The sequence below is a fragment of the Misgurnus anguillicaudatus genome, chromosome 14 (genome assembly GCF_027580225.2).
Source record: "Misgurnus anguillicaudatus chromosome 14, ASM2758022v2, whole genome shotgun sequence".
In the NCBI taxonomy this organism is placed as follows: Eukaryota; Metazoa; Chordata; class Actinopteri; order Cypriniformes; family Cobitidae; genus Misgurnus; species Misgurnus anguillicaudatus.
This window is the reverse complement of record NC_073350.2, coordinates 34,838,529-34,859,305: the sequence shown is the minus strand read 5'-3', so window position 1 is coordinate 34,859,305 and position 20,777 is coordinate 34,838,529. Positions and strand designations below refer to the sequence as shown.

The 20,777-nt window shown below is 37.8% G+C and overlaps 1 protein-coding gene and 1 non-coding gene across 2 annotated transcripts in view; one reads left to right on the top strand and one right to left on the bottom strand.

Annotated features, from left to right (window-relative positions):
- LOC129427489 (CLIP-associating protein 1) overlaps nt 1-20,627 on the bottom strand; it is a 42,104-nt gene extending 21,477 nt beyond the window's left edge. The window contains exons 1-16 of the mRNA XM_073876411.1: nt 20,476-20,627; nt 18,321-18,723; nt 10,783-10,861; nt 10,465-10,568; nt 10,295-10,386; nt 10,142-10,217; nt 9,817-9,914; nt 9,166-9,230; nt 5,729-6,000; nt 5,219-5,311; nt 4,191-4,336; nt 3,426-3,561; nt 3,006-3,076; nt 2,803-2,862; nt 2,407-2,484; nt 89-256 (exon numbers count right to left, since the gene is read on the bottom strand). Coding sequence (XP_073732512.1) covers nt 89-256; nt 2,407-2,484; nt 2,803-2,862; nt 3,006-3,076; nt 3,426-3,561; nt 4,191-4,336; nt 5,219-5,311; nt 5,729-6,000; nt 9,166-9,230; nt 9,817-9,914; nt 10,142-10,217; nt 10,295-10,386; nt 10,465-10,568; nt 10,783-10,861; nt 18,321-18,515 — 1,733 coding nt within the window. The 5' untranslated portion in view covers nt 18,516-18,723; nt 20,476-20,627. The remainder of the gene's footprint in view (nt 1-88; nt 257-2,406; nt 2,485-2,802; nt 2,863-3,005; nt 3,077-3,425; nt 3,562-4,190; nt 4,337-5,218; nt 5,312-5,728; nt 6,001-9,165; nt 9,231-9,816; nt 9,915-10,141; nt 10,218-10,294; nt 10,387-10,464; nt 10,569-10,782; nt 10,862-18,320; nt 18,724-20,475) is intronic.
- LOC129428377 (U4atac minor spliceosomal RNA) lies at nt 11,228-11,357 on the top strand. The gene has a single exon (XR_008639016.1). It is a non-coding gene; the product is annotated as a U4atac minor spliceosomal RNA (small nuclear RNA).
- Nucleotides 20,628-20,777: the final 150 nt, after the last annotated feature.

The window sequence follows — 20,777 nt, the reverse complement described above, 5'->3', positions numbered from 1 at the left end:
ACAAATTAAGAAAAATCAAAAGAGAGAAAGAAAAAATATGACACACTAGCGAGTGATCACTACAAAGGCAGCACACAGGTTTTCTTACTTAAGACTCTCTTGAGAGCTGGAGGACGAGCGGTCGGACAGAGGAAGAGACGCGACGCTGTCTGAACTCTTCATGTGAGACTGCAGAGCTTTCTGATAGGTCAATTCAAGAGCCTGAAACAGATGCTCCGCCTCTTTACTGAAGTGTGAATGAAAACCCCAGTAACACCTAAAACCAAACCATCAAGACAATGACAAACTGATATCGCTGTAATCGCAGATAATCAGACAAAAAGGCTTTCAGTTTCTCAAAAGGGAGGTGCTAATAATAAAATATTTGGTCAAATGCAAAGAAGGCAATCCCAGAATGTACTGAGACAAGCTAGATGACAATCCCCAGGGTGAAGAGGCCAAAGAAAATGTTATGTTTAAATCTAATCATTTAATTTTACTGAAAAGTATTAATAAAGTTCGTGGCTGTTAATTTATGAAAAACAGTAAACTTAAGAGATGTTATTGTCTGAGAAGACAGCTGTCTGTGTGGACACCACATCTGGGATTGAAACTGAAAATCAGTAACTACATTTACATGCAACCAAATAATCCATCTGTGATCGTATTGATGACTCAATCGGATTGTAAAGCCTCCATGTAAACACTATGATTGAGGTCGATCGGATGCAAATTTAGATTGGATGCAAATTTCGATCGTATTGAAAGGTGTGGTGTAGTTCGATCCGTGATCCGATTATCAGGAGAAAAGTATGCATGTAAACGCGTGAATCATAGTATTTTCTTAATCGAATGCAAAAATACGTTTGTGCACATGCAGAGAAGAATTGTGCTTAAGTTCATATCGTATATTTAACTTTTATTTACGCATCACATGATTCACAGAAACATGCAATACCAAGGCAATGGCAACACACATTATTTAGGTAATGGGGTCACACGCTGTACATTGTGCAGCATTCATGTCTTTTATAACATTAGGCTACAAACAGCAATAAAATAGTTCCTGCTTTTCCAAAAAAAAAAAAATGTTTGCCTATATCTGAAAACTTCTTAAGAACAACTTTCTCAAACTCAACTTTGACTTTGAACATTTATCCAGATACACTCACCTAAAGGATTATTAGGAACACCTGTTCAATTTCTCATTAATGCAATGGTGTGGGGGATGTTTTCTTGGCACACTTAAGGCCCTCTTAGGGCGCACTCACACTATCCAAACCGAACCGAGCTCGGGCACGTTTGACCCCCTAAGCCTGGTTTGTTTGACTAGTGTGATCGCTCTGTTCCGCGCCCCCCGCGACGCGGCCGGGTTGCAGAGGTGGGCCGGAGCGCGGTTCACTTGGGCTCAGGCGCGGAAGGCTGTGGTGTGAGCGCAATCGCGCCTGAGCGCGATTCAAAAGGTGAAGACGTCAGTTGCGCGACCACTCACCTTCATCTGTCTCCGTAAAAACCCTTTGATGCGCGCAGCGGGGTTACGTGAATGTCCGAGCAGCACACGTGACAGATCAAACTAAGCAATATGATATGACATGTGAGAGGGCTGTCTGTAATTGCGCACCAAACGACTCCGGGTAAAAAACACAGACTTATCATTACAGTGGGTTCCAGTGTTAAGAGAGAGCTTTCAGCAGGATAATTCACCATGTCACAAAGCTCGAATCATTTTAAATTGGTTTCTTGAACATGACAATGAGTTCACTGTACTAAAATGGCCCAATAGAGCATCTTTGGGATGTGGTGGAACGGGAGCTTCTTGCTCTGGATGTGCATCCCACAAATCTCCATCAACTGCAAGATGTTATACTATCAATATGGGCCAACATTTCTAAAGAATGCTTTCAGCACCTTGTTGAATCAATGCCACAGAGAATTAAGGCAGTTCTGAAGGTCAAACACAGTATTAGTATGGTGTTCCTAATAATCCTTTAGTTAAGTGTAAAGTGTGAACTCGACAAAAGATACATTGCCAAGTCCTCTGCTTTTTTTTGTGGAGCTCAGATTTGGTCTACTGTTAAAACGGGTTTCAGTGAGTTGATTTTTTTCTGTGTGTTAAAGGATTTCGTTTATGGGCTCTGAATAGTCTTTGAGATGCTTCTGGGTTAGTTTTGATTTGAATGTCCATTGGGCTGGTTTGATACGCTAATCTGGCAATCCTGGCTGTGCAGAGGATTGGTTCGAATTATATAGAATGTACATGTAAACAAACATTTGAATCGCATTGTAATGTTTAGGGTACACGGTACTGTCATTATCTGCAATTTGATTAAATTTAGTTGGATTGACAAAATGTTGTGCATGTGAACATAGCTAGTGAGAATCTGTTATCTCTATTATCAGTCAAACACACATACAGGAATCACTTACTTTCTCGCTACTGATCTGGCTTCAGCATCTGCATCATGAACTCCTTTCTTGATGGTCTCTACGAGAACAGTGATGTGTCTGCAGAATAATCATACAAAACCATCATTATAGCAAAACCTGATCCCCATTGACTCCTCTGCAAACTTCAATGATTTTAATGACATCATTCTGCACTTCAGATTCTCCTCAGATTCCAGGCTGTGAGCGAGACTATTGGCTTTTTAAAAAGAGGGAGGGGTCACAGAATATGCCCCGCCTTAACTTACTGTTTCAGTAAACATTATGTCAATGCACTGAACAAAGCACTTCTTTGGGTCTTTAAGCCACCTAAACTACTGTCACATGACTGAAAAATGGTTAGTCTCAGGTTTGTGTGTGTATAAACGTATAACTCACCTGTCTAATGAACTCGTCTGCCACTCCTGCAGCAAAAGATCCAAAAACTCAAAACATCGCCTGCAAGACAGAGAAAAGATTTCTGTTATCAATCACTCATATGAGTAAGGATGTGTTCATTTACGTGTGTGCGTGTGTGTGTGTGTGTGTGTGTGTGTGTGTGTGCGTGCATCTCTGTGTGTCTGTCTGTATGGTCCTCTCACCGTCTGACGGCCACAGATTTAGATGTGCAGTTGATGGTCATGATGGGAATGAGTCGAGGATAGTGAGTATGCTGAAACACATCACACAACATCACTAAAACACAAACACACAAGTTTACAGTGTTTTTCTAATATGACATTTATATTTTCTCATACAAACTGCACATTTATTATAAAACAATGCTGTTAAAAAGAGTTGGATTACAGTATGTCAGCTGTCCACTTCTAAACAGAGATACAGAATCACTTCTTTTGGTTTTCTCAATATTTATTGAATATTTATTGAACTGTCTTAAAGGTGTAAGATGAGATATATAACTAACATTCAGATTAATCTTATCAATCAGGTTTGTCATTCAACATCACACTTGGTTGTGTATCAGACAGGTCATGTGTGTTGTGTCTGTATAATAAACGCACTCGTATTATTAGTCGAATGGCAGCGACTCCAGACGTGGCCATGACTTTGGCACTATTAGGGACGAGATTCAGTAACATCGGCATGATGCTTTCTGCTCCGTGATCAAATTTATTCCCCAACACAGACGACAGATGCCTGAAAGAGAGAAGATAAGAGATAACAGTGAGCTGTCTACCTAGACAACACACGTGTGTTCATAATAAAACAGCTTCTGACCCGTTCATCTGTGTGCTTTTATGCTTATTAGAAAACATCCTAAAGAATAACATGTTAATGCCAAACTCACTTGTGAATAAAGTCTGTTGTGTGGCACATATATGATGTCTACATAAGCAGAGTTTAGTAAGAACATTATATGTGTGTGCTGTTTCATCAGTGAAGCAGATCTGAACATCATGCTGGAGTTCATCCAATGTTTAAAACAAAAGCACTTTAGTAAATTGACTCATTTCATTACACCTCAGTCAGTCAGAATCACTGCAGTCTTTAACTAAAACCAGGCACCACAAACATCTCCATCAGCAGAGATCATGTTACACTGTTTATACTAGGGTAAATACACAATACATGACTGAAATATTAAATAATGTCAAAACCAGGAAATCATTTAAGTTATGCTTGTTTACAAGTATGTATATAATCTTGAGTATATCAGTATGGATTGTTTTTTGCATCTGATGGAGCGTTTGGACCTGCAGGTTGTAGTGTGTGACGTCAGACCTAACAAGCATGTAATATAATAGACACACATGCTGATAACTTACCCGAGTGTAATACAGGCCTCACGCACCACCTGTGACCGCAGATCTTTGACAGAAAGTTTAAAAGCCCCTTCAAGCTGTCGTAACTGTTGGGTAAAACCCTCGTAGTGGGACGCACCGGCCAACACCAGGGAACGCACCTTCTTCAGCTGAAAACCAATCAAATACTGATTTACTCTACAGAGGTTAAAGGTCACAATCAATGCATCATCCTGAAATACTGGATTAGTGTAACACATATGAGACGCTCATTTAAAGTTACAACACAATCCCTATCAGAACCATTAAAGGTGCCACAGAATGCATTGTAATAATCTGTTCTCTGATATCTACACAGAAAGTTTGTGACTTTATTACATGTAAAAATGATCCAGAGTCAATTTTAAATGTCCATTTAGGATTTGTCTTTATAATGAAATGGTCTATTATTACCTTATTTGAAAGGGTCATGAATAATAATGTTGCTCTGATTGGCTGTTTCTCCTTCAGTAGCTCTGTGTGTGTGTAAACAGATCTTATGTTTGAGTCTGTATCAGATGAAGAGACAGATTTTGAGTAATAATCAATTGTTTAGAGATTGTTAATGGACGTTTCTGAGTGTTAAGTTTTTTTCAGTATGGACCTGCAAAACGTATGTAAGATAACGTCAATAGTAGAACTTCAGTTTAAACGTTAGCATATAGCATTAACTAGCATATAGCGCTAACTCAGCAGTCACAACTTTGTTTTTAGCTTTGTAACAACATTGTACTTAATTTAACGTAATGTATCTGGACTGTGACGTCACAGTTGGTGTTATGTTGTTATTGGTCTGTTTTCCAGCTGTCTTTTGCATGCACAAGGTTTACATAAGAAGAACAAAACAATCGTGTTTGAGGCTCATGATATGTCATTAACATGTACACAACTCTTATTATTCATCTATGCCTACAATAAATACAGTTTTACATTCTATGGCACCTTTAAGAACGGGAATTAAACACCCATGATCGACCAATCAGAATCAAGTATTCTAGAGCGACATCACTCACTGCAGTCACTCGCTGCTCCCAGTCGTGTTTGTCATCTGAGAGAGTTTCTCTGATCTTGTTCATGGATTCCTCCAGCTCACGGCCAGAGTAGATCTGTGAGGAAACAACAGCGTCATCAAACTTACTTACTGTACATCAAAGATCTGATGTCAGACTGGCTCATCTCCAGAGATCACTACTGGAAAAACCATCAGATCCAGTGTGGGCACAGGACGTCCTGTAACAGCCCATCAACATCAGCTGGGTATCGATCTGTCCTGATAGAGCTCCTGACATACAGATTCATTTAATAGTAAAGACTTATCTGTTCTTTAAAAAAAGAAAAATTCAAAACAACCCTTTCTAATTCATCATTTATTAAATAACTATATGCGCTCAGAAATCTTGACTTGTTTGACTGGCCCCGAAATATGCCAGGACGAGAGGTTAACCAAATGTAAAAGAGGTCACTGTTTAATAGCATAAGGGCAAATGATTAAAAATATCAATCATGATAAGTATTAAACTGGCCTGTACAGCAGGCACGTCCTCAAAGGCACGAATGAAGTCTTCTTCATCAACGCCTCCAGCACTCGAACCTTCTTTACCTGAAGAAAACACCATCAGGAGGATTAAAGAGAAATCTAAATCATCTGATGCACACAAACCGACAGATGGATCTTCACCTGAACTCTTTGAGCTCGTCCGCCGCAGGGATCCCGTCCGCCGCACCGATGACGCTCCTTTAGATAAAGACGAGGAACGTCCTCCATCCACAGATTCATCATCATCAATGTTCTTATCTAAAGACACAGAGAACAAATCAGCTTTCAATATCACAGATAAATAAATAAAAAACTTTCCAAGTATTATCTCATGAAATCCTACACACTGCAATTCTGTTGTGACCCAATTCAAAATAATCACACAGTTTGCAGTTTTCCACATCTTTTGATTGTCAGAATATAATCTGCCTCTTCATTGATGATTTTAAACAATCTGTCGATGTCTGATAGTGGAAGATAATGCATTTATCTGCCAATGCCGACCATTACAGGTCAATATATCAGTGTGCATATTTGTTTCAGCGCTGTCAGACTGTATCTGTTATATCCGAGATCAAACATTAGTCGGATATCTACACTGAACGACTTTGAAATATCAATGCAATTGCAAACAATTTCATGCTATCTGTGTTGTTTTATTCATGAGTGGTGGCTTTAAGAGCCCACTGTCCTCTCATCCATGTGAAATTGCTTAGGAAACCCCGCGTGGACGGATAATTCCCCTCGAGCAGCTCATGTGAAACACCAGCACTGAAATCTGACAGATCGACGATCAATTGCTTTGAATTATTTACACACACACACATTCATCATACAGTCGAGTCAACATCGCTCGCTCACAATCACCATTCAAACAAACTCCAGAAAATAAATACACACACTTACACATTACACTCATTGTGATGATAATTATACACATTTCAGAGCCAAAACCAGAAACCTAGCAGAAAACCTGATCAAACATTACTTTATAATCAACTGCTCATTTAATCTCCAAATGTCCCTAAAAAAAGGTTTGTCTTTAGTTTACATTCACCTGAACCCACACACACTATTATACACACACCAAGTCTTTAACATTATTTATGTGTCCTTCTGGAGACTGTAGCTGATTTTACTATGCCTGTGGGGACAGTTGATCATCATTAAAGTAGACAAAAAACAGAACCACAAATACACACACACACACACACACACAGCTCACAGACACACACGTGCAGTCCCCTGCATGCAGCATTTAATCAAAGCTATCAGATTTCACACACAGTTGCAGAAAGACAGAGAGAGATGCATGCAGCCCGCTAACATTCATGAACATCACACACAATCCATTCTGTGTTTAAGCAATAAAAACACACAACACAAAAACACTCATCCACCCTCCTTGTGTCTGACCACCATCCACCAAAAAAAACGTGTCGGCCGCTCGCATCCCCCTGTGACCTACTGATGCTGCCCTCTTCACCTCATCTCCTGTGTCTCTCGCTCTCTCTCTCTCTCTCTCTCTCTCTCTGTTCATGCAGTATAAAGTCAGATGCTTACAAGCACAGATTCTCCGACACACCAGCTTCCTCAACATACTGCCACGCTTTCCCACGCTGCCTCATTCTGATAGAGCATCCACCGGCGACCTGACCCCTCCCTGCTTCTCTCTCTCTCTCTCTCAACACAGGATCAGGTTAGGTTGATCCATCACTGATTAAGCCCCGCCCCACACTTCACCAATTGGAGAAGAAGATGCTGAAATATATGCATACTGCATAGAGTGCATACTACTAGTAGTAAAGTATAGCTCAAAGAGTAAAGTACAGCAACATCAAGGTCATGGGTTCATTTCTCATAAAACACAGCTAGTGATCACACACACATGCACAGAAACACACACACACACACACACACACACACACACACACACACACACACACATATCTTACATGTACTGAGACTAATTATCTGACAAATACAGAAATGTAAATATAGTAGACATTTTCAGTGGTCACTTGGCCGCATAACACATCATCTCAGTAATAAAGAGGATTATTTCTGCATTTTTAAGTTAATTTTTAGGCAGTCCCATGAAATAAATCAAGAAAATATTATTGATATTTATCTCAATTAAACACTTCATAAACATAGACATGGATGAAAAAGTCACACTAACAGCTGACTAAAGTTGTGTAATCCAAACCATCAGTTCATGACATCACACACAACAGCATGATGTCATCACCACTCACCCAATGATGTCATCATAACCTCAAATCTAATGCTGCAGTCCATGAAGCCATAAAAGTCATTATCAGCAACCTTACACTGATACAGTTATTATTGCATTGACATTTATGAGCTTTATATATTTATAATGATTGTGTTCAAAACTAGAAACAGGCTGCACCACCACATATAGGCGTGTTTTGAAAGCTTCTTATTCTTCTGAGACATTTATGTGTTTGTGTTTTAATACACATTCAAGACACTGGAAACAAATCCCTTCTTTAAATCAGTATAGGAAGATAAGTTACAACAAAAAACAATAATGAGTAACATCTAATCACAGCAGACACATCTGTGACACATCAACATTTACTATCAGATAACTTTACAATGTTATGAGCACATAAACGGATAAAAAGATCCTTCATCTTTTACAGAAAAAAACAAGGTATTCAAGGCAATAAAGTGTTAATAATGCTGATTCCCCATTCTGTCTGTAAATGAAAGAAATCAAACTAAAGAAAATGCGTTCAGACTGAAATGAAATGAGGTGATTACCAGAAGACAACAGATGAAACCCTAAAACACACGAAATCACAGATGCACCTGCAACCCTCGAGCACAAACACCTCGAAAAACATTTACCATGTTTGACTTTATATTACTCTGATCTTATCAATGATGAAAGGTCTGATGTGCAGTTACAAAGCTGTATACACGAGTACAGATGTTATCACTATATTCAGCTTCTTACGGTTATAATTTAAGCCTCAAACTGTGCAACAAGTACTTTTAAAAATGATCAGACGTGTAGATATCAAAGTGGTCCTACAGTAAAGCAATATGACAGACAGACAGACAGACAGTAATGTCTAACTCCACTATGCAGAAGACAACACTGAGATGAGGTAAACTGCTCAAAGCTAAAGTGTCTCATATTTACATAAATGATCTGAAACCAAACCTACCAACACAGACACACAGAGAGAAACTGGGACAGTGAGAAAACAATGAAATTAATCTTACCAGTGATGCTTTCACAAACACAAAGACATCATCTCATCTCATCATCTCTTAAAGATGCTCTGACACTTTATATACAGCACCTGAGGACCTGATGAGTCTTTCATCTTTTAATATACATCGCTCTCTCTTTCAAAAGCATTAAAGCACGGTTCATTCTCTCACCTGCAGACAGAATCATATTCCCAGACCTCTGAACATCATCAAATCTCTTAAAGATCAAGTTTAACCTGAAACAAACACATAAAAAAGGTTTGTTAGATCACATTGCAAGAAAGATAAATTACACAGAGTCAAAAGTTTGATCTGTCAAATGAGAAAGCACAGTAGATAAAAATAAAACTCATTTACAAACTAATCTGCTGCTCTGTTTTAGATAGTAAAATAATTATGTAATTATTGGGTCAGTTTTATTATGCAAGTTCATAAAACATTCATCCGTCAGCTACAATTTCGCCTACTTTTTGTTTATGAACATGTGCATAAATAAAAAGGTTAACAATCTGTTTGCCCTAAAAACACAAAATATACTTTAACTTATTTGCTTAAGTTAAATTATTTATTTTTTCTTAAAAATATATTTGATTTGTAAACATTATTTGTAAAAAGTGTAAAATGTTTGGACTGAGCTCTTGTTGCATTTACAACGTTTTCACCAGCAGGTGGCGCCATATTTAGGTGATTCGAGACAGTGAATCATTTTTCGGAGCAATTGGTTCAATTGATTCGATGCTTTGAAAAGCTTCGTTTGTACCATCACTAGCTGTTGTCGCTATTATTGATATAATACATATGCAGAATGGTTGTAAATAATACCGTGACTGTGGAAGGCCTTTTTTCCCCAAATCCATGCGAACTCTTTCTCCAACATGTCTGTAAATCTCCACCAAGCAATTCATGGCACCATCCCGAACCTGCAGTTCAGCCCACAGTAAACCATAAATAATCATTTAGATAGTTAACATGTCAACTTGTAAAACTAATTTAGCAAATCTTTGTCGTACTAAAACATAGCACGCTTTAATCAGCTAAATGTAAATAATTAAACTATTTTGAAGCAGTTCCTGTGTTCACCAGCAGAGGGCGCCCAAGACCGAAACATTATAAACCCAACTCTCCACAGTCACAGATGATCTCTTACCTGACTCGTGGGGTCTCCCAACAGATGACAAATATGAGGAACAATCTTGCTAAGTGTTAAACCTTGGGCCCCGTATCTGCAAAGTTATAAGACGTTGAGTAAAAGTAAAAAATGCTCAAAATGAAATCTGTATCATTGATATGCTGCACATACACATTAAGAGTTGAAATAAGACAAAAGCAAACAGCTTCTCTGGTCCGACTGTTTTTGTGTTTGAATCCAGCCAGCATTCGGTCCCAAACATACTGAAAATATAAGATTATTCATCAGTTTTTGTTCATCAGGTAACCTGTAGACAGTGTAATATAAAGCAGATGTTTCACCTGTGGAGTGGCGGATTGGTCCATCATTTTTAAGAGCAGTGTTTGTGCTTGGTCTCGAACCTGATCTTTAGTGTCACCTAAACGATCAATTAAACTAGGAAGAACTGAAAGACATGAAGAAACTGAAATATTTCAATATTATTGCTCTAAAAATCAACAACACATAAAAATCAATAATGCATGCACATAAAACATTAATAATGCACATTTGTTTACACACAAAATACAACACACAAAGTACAAAAAGGTTTAATAGCATATATTTCGAGTAATTATTTACATTATTTAATCTTTAACTATCATTTAAAATGACTTTACCTGTTCCTATTTGTGTTTTGAAGCGTTCCTGTAATCTGGTTATTAAAGCTGACACTATGTCCATCCCCAGCAAAGCCATCTTAAAAAGACAAAAATATATATTTGTCAACAAAAATAATCAATAACTTACATTAAAAAAGACATTTTGTGACATTTAAATTGTACAACATTTCTATAAACCCTTTTCTGTAAGTCAGAGACGGAATGCAAATCCCAGCAGCAAAGGATTATGGGTAATGGCCCAGTACTGTGTTTCATTGACAAATATTTAGATAATCAAGAGCTCTTTCTGGAAAATACTTTCTGATATGATTAAAATAAAACCTATTGATTCAGTCTAGCAAAACAAACCAGATAAATATCAATCTTTTTAAAAGTGCAGAGTTACCATCTATGTAAAGCCCAGCATGAGTTTGTGAAGGCAGATGCAGTACGACTCGCACTAACCTTCCTTGTCTTGGGGTGAGTGGGTTGATCAATGAGCGTCTAGCGAGATTAACCCTGCTAACACCTTACCAACACAACTAGCATCACCTGAACACTCCAGTTCAGGCTATGGTGCAATTTTTGGAACCCTTTACATTCACAAGTTTGTGAAAGAAAAACACGGAACAGCGCTCTCTAGTTTCAGTTTATAATAATGACGTAGAAGCTCCGAATCATTTGAACTGAATGCATCGATAAATGATTCACTGATTTAAAGCGCTCGATACATCTAAATTTACCACAAACAAACGTGATTAATTTTCGGTAAAGGAATGTTATATGAACTTGAAATTGACCCGACTTCAGCTAACCATATTAGACACTGGTCATTTTTGATAAACTCCCCCTAGTGGTGAACCATTGCATTTCCGAAACAGTTATGACGTAATGAATGCTCGTTTGCTAAAATCACGTGACTTGGCCAGTTGGAAACACGCTCCGAAGCACTGATTCGAAACAAACGATTCAAAACAGTTTCGAGGCTTCATGAAGCACTGTTTGAATTAATGACAACAACACTCAAAATAACTCAGAATCTGTACTTCAAATAAATGAACTCTTGATTTCAACAACTCTTTATGATATTAGAAGACATTTTTAGGCTACTTTGTGTTTTTATTAATCAGTATTTGAATCAGCAAAACTAAACTAAAACAAACTTGCACAATTTTAAATGTTTGAAAGCATTAATCTGCATTAAACAATATAAATACATTTTTTATAAATGATGTCTTCATGAATATTTCCTTTTATAGCAATATTATCTGTAGAGATATATGTATTTAGTGTGTCACTTGTCTTTTAGTACAGATGCATCTCACACATTCTCTATACACAAACTAAAATATATTTAAATACACATATAACCAATAAACACATTAATTTAATAATTCTCATCTTTGCACCATCTGATTGGACGGCTGTGTATGTGTGTGTCCTCATTACAGAATGGGGTGATCACTCTCACTGGAGTCTACTGGGTTTCCAGGCCGGCTGTGAGACGAGCGTTCTGATTGGATGAGGCAGCTCAGGTGTTTCTGAGCTGTCAAACGTTTGTTAAAGATCCCTAAAAGGTCTAAAGAACAAGATGACGATGCAAACAAACTCAAACTCATGGGCTAATTTGACTGAGAGGAAAAAGCAGTAAGACAGATTATCAGATGTATTTATAGACATCATTTATGTGCTAGTGTCAGTAGAGTAACTTTACTACTGTATCACTCTATAAGAAATTCATCAGATCTCTCAGTAACTCGCTCAAGTTAAACCTCACCTCCCTCCTACAAAGACCGACAGCATCTGACACTTAACAAACACAACAATCAAACACACACAGTTTGTCCAGACAGATGATATTATATGTATTATGTTTGAATCTGAACACTTTTCTGTGCTGACTGTGAAAGTAAATCAGATGAATACATTTAAAGATCCTCAAAGTCATTAAACATGGCTGAGTACACGCTGACTAAAGCTTTATTACTGGAATCAATCAATCAATTAATAAACAAACACATAATGGATGAAATGTAATCGTTTAATTGATAGATGTTTGGATTTATTCATTGTGAGTCAATGTGATGGTGGAGCTGAATGTGAATCTGTAGTGGAGGATTGTGAAGAAGATTAATCTACAATCCACTGCATTCATTCATTCATTTCTTTACTTTCTAGAAACTACAGTGTTTATTACATAAACAGGTCTACATTAGATTTCCTGTTTATATTCAGTATTAGTCAAGTTACATAAGTATTAGATAACCATCATCAGGTCACAGATAGTGTTATTCTCAGACTTGAATCATCATTTAGTTCTCTGCAGATATGTTCAGTGTCCACAAGCACAGACACCTACACTGATATAACATCTCTCTCTGTGTTGAGTTTTGTTTGGGTATTACCAGTGGCACTCTCAGGGGGGGACCGAGGGGCCACGGCCACCCATATAAAGACACTGGCCACTGATGTAGCCCACTATGAGGCTGTTTACACTTGGCGTTGACATGTGTTTTCGTCGATCGGATCACAAGTGGACGACGTTAATGCCAGGTGTAAACGGTGTTCAAGACGTTTTGAGCTCATCCACTTTCGACCACTTTCAACCACATCCAGAGGTGGTCGAAACCACTTTCGATCGGATCGCTTTGGAGATGCGGAACGCACATGTGATTGAATGCGTTCGAACAGCCACACGCGACCGCCTTCCCTCCGCCCATTTATCTAATCTGAGGTATTAAACACAAGTTTTACGTCTTTTTTGAATTCTGGCGTGAACATTCGGTGAACAGCGCTATTTTTAGCCTTTCATTGATAAAACTAAGCTGCTGATCTCCGTAGTTTCGTTTTGAATGCGTGTAAAAGTTGTGCGATCCTATTTCATCAATTGCGCTGAAAATTCAAAGAAAGCTCTTACATACTCATGTACAAAACACTGTGCAGCATGTTTACTTGCTAAACAAGCAGTGGACTCCGACATAATATTAGTTTGCGTCCATATAAACTCATAATTACTCCCGCTCGGGTTTGAATGACAAGCAGAGAGACTCGCCCACCGTCTCACAGACCACCCCCTCATAGTATTCAGCACAGAAGCGGTCGAAATTGGACAAAAGAGACGGATTTAAATACCAGGTGTAAACGTAATGTGTCTCTCTCGTCCACTTGTGATCCGATCGATGAAAACACATCTTAATACCAAGTGTAAACAGCCCCTATTACACACAAATTTGATTTCTCGCCTGCTTATATTCTCACCTACTTAAAGAGTAAGACTTAAGTGAATATAACAAATAATCAAGCAAATGCACATTTTCGCAATGAATGAATTTGAATGAATTACAGTGAAATGCCCCACATCCAAAAGCTAGAGGGTGCTTTCGTGCAGAAACACCATTTGTGCCACTGAAGAAGTATCATTACAAACACTATTTCAGGAAACGTCTATAGGCATATTAATATTGCTGTTCTTCAGATTGTTTCAGGTATTTTCAGGATAATAAAGAATATTTTGAATGATTGTGTTTGACGAGTGTTGATTTTTTAAATGCACATTGTAAACGACTTGTAATAATTTTAGATTGAAAAGGACTTAGTACACGCACAAGCTGCGCATGAAACACAGAATCGGAGTCTTGTAATTCAGAATCAATTTCAGATAGGTATGTTTATGGGAAACACGATGCATCGTCACCAGAATATAGACCGTTTTATCGGGCACAGTGCGGTCTGGTCTGGTCTGAACTTTACTTCCGGTTTCTGTTTGTTTAATGGTCTGACTAGTTGCTAAACCGGACCCTTCAACAAATACCTCGTCGAAAATAACAAACATTTTGGTTTCCTAATCTACGTGTTGTTTATTTTGCTTGCTATTAAAAGGACTTTGTTGTTATATATTCTTCGCGGAGTTTACCGGAAGTTACGTGAGAAACTCGAAAGCCGCTTGTTTATGTTGTTACTGCTGAAACTGTCTATATATCAAGTTATCAACATATCCACCGATGTCATTTTGCAAAGGACTACACTATTTACAGAGCAATTAATTGCTAATTAAAAGCATAATGTTACATTAACCAGAAACAAAAGTTAATAAGTATAACACACATGAATTTTGGTGCCACCCCATGGTTTGCTATGGCCTCCTTTTGCCCTTCCTATAACATTTTCTGGGGCGGCACTGGGTATCACTGAAGCAAACACACACTACTGAGTCTGACAAAGATGAACAAGGATAAAAAGACTTCAACAAAAAGCCCTAAACTGCCTTTTATTAAAATGACAAACTGAGCACATAAATTATTATTTAAATGTGCACAGATCACCCTTGAGATGTTTCTCCCCTGAGTCTCTGTGTTAAAGGCCGATGTTTAATTCATCGAGCTCATAAAACAACTTGCTGCTGACTCATGACACTAAACTTACCTTCAGATAAAACATAAAATGAACTTTATTTTAGCAAAATAGGGACGAAATACACAAAAACAGTGATGTTACAGAAAGAAAATGATAACTATGTTGGGGAAACTAATGTAATCTGTCTGGAACAAGCCTGTGATACTCTATCCCACAATGCATTCATATTGATTTGGTACTGTTGAATAGCCACATAATCTGAGCCCTAATGCAAGACTGTTATATTAGACATAAGACACCCATCCATCATTATATTCAAGTGGTCACGTGAAGTACATACAGCAGTACTATTGAATGTTAAACATGTGAACACAATGCTAATGCACATACAGAACCTCAAGACACACAACAATCACACCGCACTGAATTATTTATTTATAGACACACATAACGCTTTACTGTTTAATCAATACAGGTACAGGAAGGATAGTGTTTGAGAAATCTTATAAACAGCATACAGACAAAAACTAGTCCAAAAAACTAGTGTTTTAAGACAACATTGATTTCAAGACTTAAAATAAAAAGCATACTGTACAAGGCAGCTGGAAAATTTAATTTAGCATTAAAGGTGCCGTGGAATGTAAAACTGTATGTAGGCATAAATGAAAAATAAGAGTTGTGTACATGGTAATGACATATCATGAGCCTCAAACACGATTGTTTCCTCCTTCTTATATAAACCTTGTGCATGCAAAAGGCCGCTAGCCTGGCTCCGCCCTCCTACGTGCTTCCGCTTAATTTTCATTTCGCTTCAGTACAACGTCTGGGACTGCTGTGTAGAGTTTCATTTTCTCCGGCAAAAATCTGCAGGTCCAATCAGCAAACAGAGGGGGGTGGCTAAGAACGATGCCGTTGAGGTTGTGCGCCAGACTGAGTTACATACGTCACAACCAAACGTTAGTGATTGGTTATGGCAGATTGACTTCAACAGAGGACCCTCCTTAACAGAAGTAACGCTTTGCAATGGAGCGTGGCCAGACTCTCTGTACAAATGAAATGTACGAGAGTCGGGTTGGACCAGGCTAAAAGACCGCTGGAAAATAGTCCAATCTCAATATAACACAACTTTTTGTTGTAACTCAACTGTGATGTTACAATCAAGATGTACAACCCAACATTAAAATAATTACAACCTTGTTACAATGCTAAAAACAAAGTTGTGACTGCTAAGTTAGCGCTATATGCTAGTTAATGCTATATGCTAGCGTTTAGGCTACAGTTCTACTATTGACGTTACAGTTACATTTTGCAGGGCCATACTGAAAAAAACACAAAAGTATCACTCAGAAACGTCCATTAACAATCTCCAAACAATTATTCCTCAAAATCTGATCCAGACTCAAACATAAAATTACACACACACACAGAGCTACTGAAGGAGGTGCTCTGAGAAACAGCCAATAAGAGCAAAGCTCAACATTATTATTCATTACTCTTTCAAATAAGGTAATAATAGACCATTTCATTCTAAAGGTAAATCCTAGGGTTGTAAATGGACATGGAAAATATTTTTTGCACTTAATGAAGCCACATACCTGCTATGTAGATATCAGAGAACAATTTAACAGATTATTACAAGGCATTCTTTGGCACCTTTAATGTGTTGTACGTTGCTGTTACACATTTAACACGGTTGTCATATTACACTAAAATTTAATTAACTTCAACTAAATTAATTTTGCTGCGTCTGCAAGTCTAAGGAAACTCACTGCAGCTTATTTTTAGCAATCTGAAGCCTTTAGAATTAAACTTTAGACAGCTGGACTAAAAACATCCTACAGTTTGTTGAGAAGAAGAGATGTGATATTGCTTTCTACATGACAGATTTTCACGTGAAGGACAACACTGAATGAGGGATATGAGAAAGTGACTTTGGGTGGGCTGGGCTCTTTGATGGGACACTTGGAGAAATCGCCTGACACACTTTAACAACCATAAAACAACGCTATGAAAACCAGAAGTCAAATGACTGTAATTACATTCAATAAGGTAAAAATCTATTAGTCCATATGGTGGTTATGGTTATAGATGTCACAAGTAAACTCTAGCAGCTCAAATATCAGAAGAAACAGCTGCAACAACAGATGCTGTATAAGCATCTATAACAGTTTAAATACAAATGTGACTCAAGCAAGAGAAATAAACCACTCAAAACACTGAAACCAACAACCCATGGAGTTCAATACTTTATACTAACAAAATGCAAAGCCACCACAAAGGATAAGATAATTGCTGCCTATATAAAACTAGGCAGCAAGATCTATTGAAGTTACTGAAATATTGCAAATGTCAACTTAAAGCAACACTATGTAGTTTTTTTACCTTTAAATAATGTCTCTAAAATTATTTCAGTGATAGAACAACTTTTAACTGGACAAATTGTACTAATGCTGCAACCTGAGCAGCCTCCTAGCTGCTACAAGCACACTCTGAAAGTGGCGGTGGAGGGTAGGAAACACAGCCCCGCCCCTCCCCCTGTCTGCAGAAGAGTGTCTGATACCAGGCACTGTTGCGCTTTTCAACCACATGGGGGAGCTGTAAGTCATTTTTACATGGAAACTACATAGTGTTGCTTTAACTCCTGTACTCTGGTAATTGAGACCCGATGATCTCATCAGAATGGGAGTAACTCTTCCTGAAATGATAACAAAACACTTTAATCATCCTTCAAATCAACAATCATTTCCACAATAACTTCAGCGTCAACCAGATAAAAAATGAATACCAGCAGGATAAGGTTTGTTTGTAAGGGATATGAACACTAAAGCAGTAGTTACTAAAAAAACAAACCCAGATAATGTGATCAGAATCCAAAGACCTTCAACTACCAATCACATAATTACACAACTGAAAATAAAATATTGATTTAAGATGAAGTTGCTTACACACTTACAGCCAACACTGAAAAAATTCATTTAATTTACTCAATTTTTTAAGGTAAGTGGTAGATATTAATTTATTTAAGCTACATTTAAACAAAAATAATTAGAAAAACAAAACAAAAAACGTATGTTTAAATGTAGCTTAAATAAATTGATTGCAACTAATTACCTTAAAAAAATGGAGTAAATTAAATAATTAATTTTTTTCAGTGAATGAGATTGGATGCTTCACGTTTCCCAGTTTTCTTTGTAGAAACCTACCTTGAAATTACTTGAATTGACCCACGAAGTGGCCAAACTGTCCACCATCCGGTCCAGCATGGTCTGATCCTGTTCCAAGTCCTGTGACTTATGTCGGTCCAGGATGTAGTCTATGATTTCCGGTCCCACTTGAAATCGGCGTCCAACCTCTTTCTGCGTGACCTGTGTGATGATGTACTCCATGTTGGGCTCCATGTCCTCGTCGAGTCGGACCACAGCTCAAGACAACACATATAACCCTGGTCTGTAAAGCTGTGTTATGGATGTTTGGATGGGATTAATCCAGTATCCAATGGGCAGCAGCATGTGTTAAATGGAAGATGTTATAACAAACAGTTCCAGGATTGGTAACGTAAACTCTTCAGCAATGAAGTCTCATCATCTGTACAACTTTGCTTGAGTACTGCAATGCATATTTAAATATTCATCATTAGTATTTTAACAAGTTATCAGCATTATAACAGCAAAGTATAGTCACTTGACCAAATACCACATACTGTACATCTCAGTTTATAAGTATGATTCAGTTATTGTTATATAACCAATCAAAATATTGCTGGCTGTATCATAATGTATCAATAATGTCAGATGCAAATAATAGCATGCCACTGTAGTGTACTTCACACAGCATGCTTCTCCATCTTTGCCGTGTGCTAAAACTGTGGTGCTTTGTGTAAGCAACAAATGTCTAAATAAAAAGAAAATGATTATTGCACGTGTATCAGTGTGGCCACACATGCACTAATAAGAGAAGTATTTAAACAGATTAATGAAGCAGCTGTCTTGATTGCTCATCTAACTTTAGCACGGTTTAATTTCTCAGCAGTTGTGTAGCAGCTGTCTGGTTAACAAGCAGCGAGGCCAACAACTACACACCTTCAGCAGAGATTTATGGAGGTTTTATGCAATAAAACCCCAAAAATGAAAACCTTAGCAACCATGAACAGCTGGTTTCTTGATGTCGTTGCTTGGTAACGCGTAAAAATGTTGGTTGTTACTGGCAACAGCGAAAGAAACAAGTAAGGCGGTTGTGGCTAAAGCGGATACAGCTACGGCCAAGATCTTGCCGGATTAGCGCTGTTTTATCCTAATCCTACCCATAAAATCACCATTCCCTTGGATTTAGGCCGTAGCTGTATTCTATCCAACCAGAACCGCTGTTTGTCATCTTAATCCTAACCCTAAAAACACAAAATATCGCGAGATTTGGCCGTAGCTGTATCCCTTCTAGCCAGAACCACGGAAGGCCATCAGACGGCGTTGGCTGTGCAGACCTATCGGTGTATGACGTCAGAGTAACGCGAACGACTCGAGAGCTGTGCAAACGCGCAGGACTCACTATTTTAAACAGTCATTTATTTTTAAACTCACGACATTCTCTAAAGTTATATGATAAAGTTATAAAATAAACAATTCTTTAAAAAAATAAACAATTCTGGTTGTGCAATAAAGCGTTGAAAGTAGGTGTTATAAACTAAGAGTTGATTTTACAGTTCATCCATTACTGTACATAATTATGGCAATCATGAAATACCATTATTGTCAGATACTGTACAGCCACAGTAGCCTATTTTATATATCATTACAAGCTAAAATTAACTAACTTTCATGGTGTAAATTAAATCTTTCATTTATAATAAAACTGGCCAGAAGAATGCTAAAAAGCAAACATTTGTTTATACATAACATGCCTTTATATCAGCTTTTTATTTACTCACTTAAACTATAATCTTACTTTAGATTTTGTGATACAGATTGATTGATTCTCTTGCATCAAATACAAAATAGCTTGGAATTGCTACAAAAAATTCCCATGTTTAAAACCGTAAAATGTAAACCACCCAGTTGAGTTTACAGATTCAGTGGCATTATAATAAAGAAATCAACCCAGACACTGACAGGACAAAAGGAGGAGAAAACAATTCCCAAGCGAGACATTTGAGCTATTGATGCAACTGATACAACTCTGTTTTCAGAACATACTAGTTGTTTTGCATGCAAGAATGCATGCGGTGTGACACATGCTTATAAATATGTCTGTATGCAACAAACTGCTCTCATTTACAGTGTTTGCAGATCTGTGACAGCAAGCTGAGTCAGAACGCAACTAGTGATAAATCTGATAAAGCTCGTCTGAGTCTGATATCGGACATACCTGACATTTCGCTGAATCCTTCTGCCGTTTCCCGCAAGATGATGATCAGTTGGTTTTTGAAGGAAACAGCAGAGATCTCCGCCCATTGTGCGGCTTCAAACATAAAAACGACACTGGGCATGCGCGACAAACGATACAGGATAGATAGAGCGCCATCTGCTGTGCTGTCTGCTAACTCAACATTATTTTTACAGAACAGATAAGGAAAATAGAAACCCATCAGCTGCTGCTAAATTCATTTATCAGTTACACATCCTTTGAAACTAGTTACCTGATCTGTACAGTTTCTTTATATTTGACCT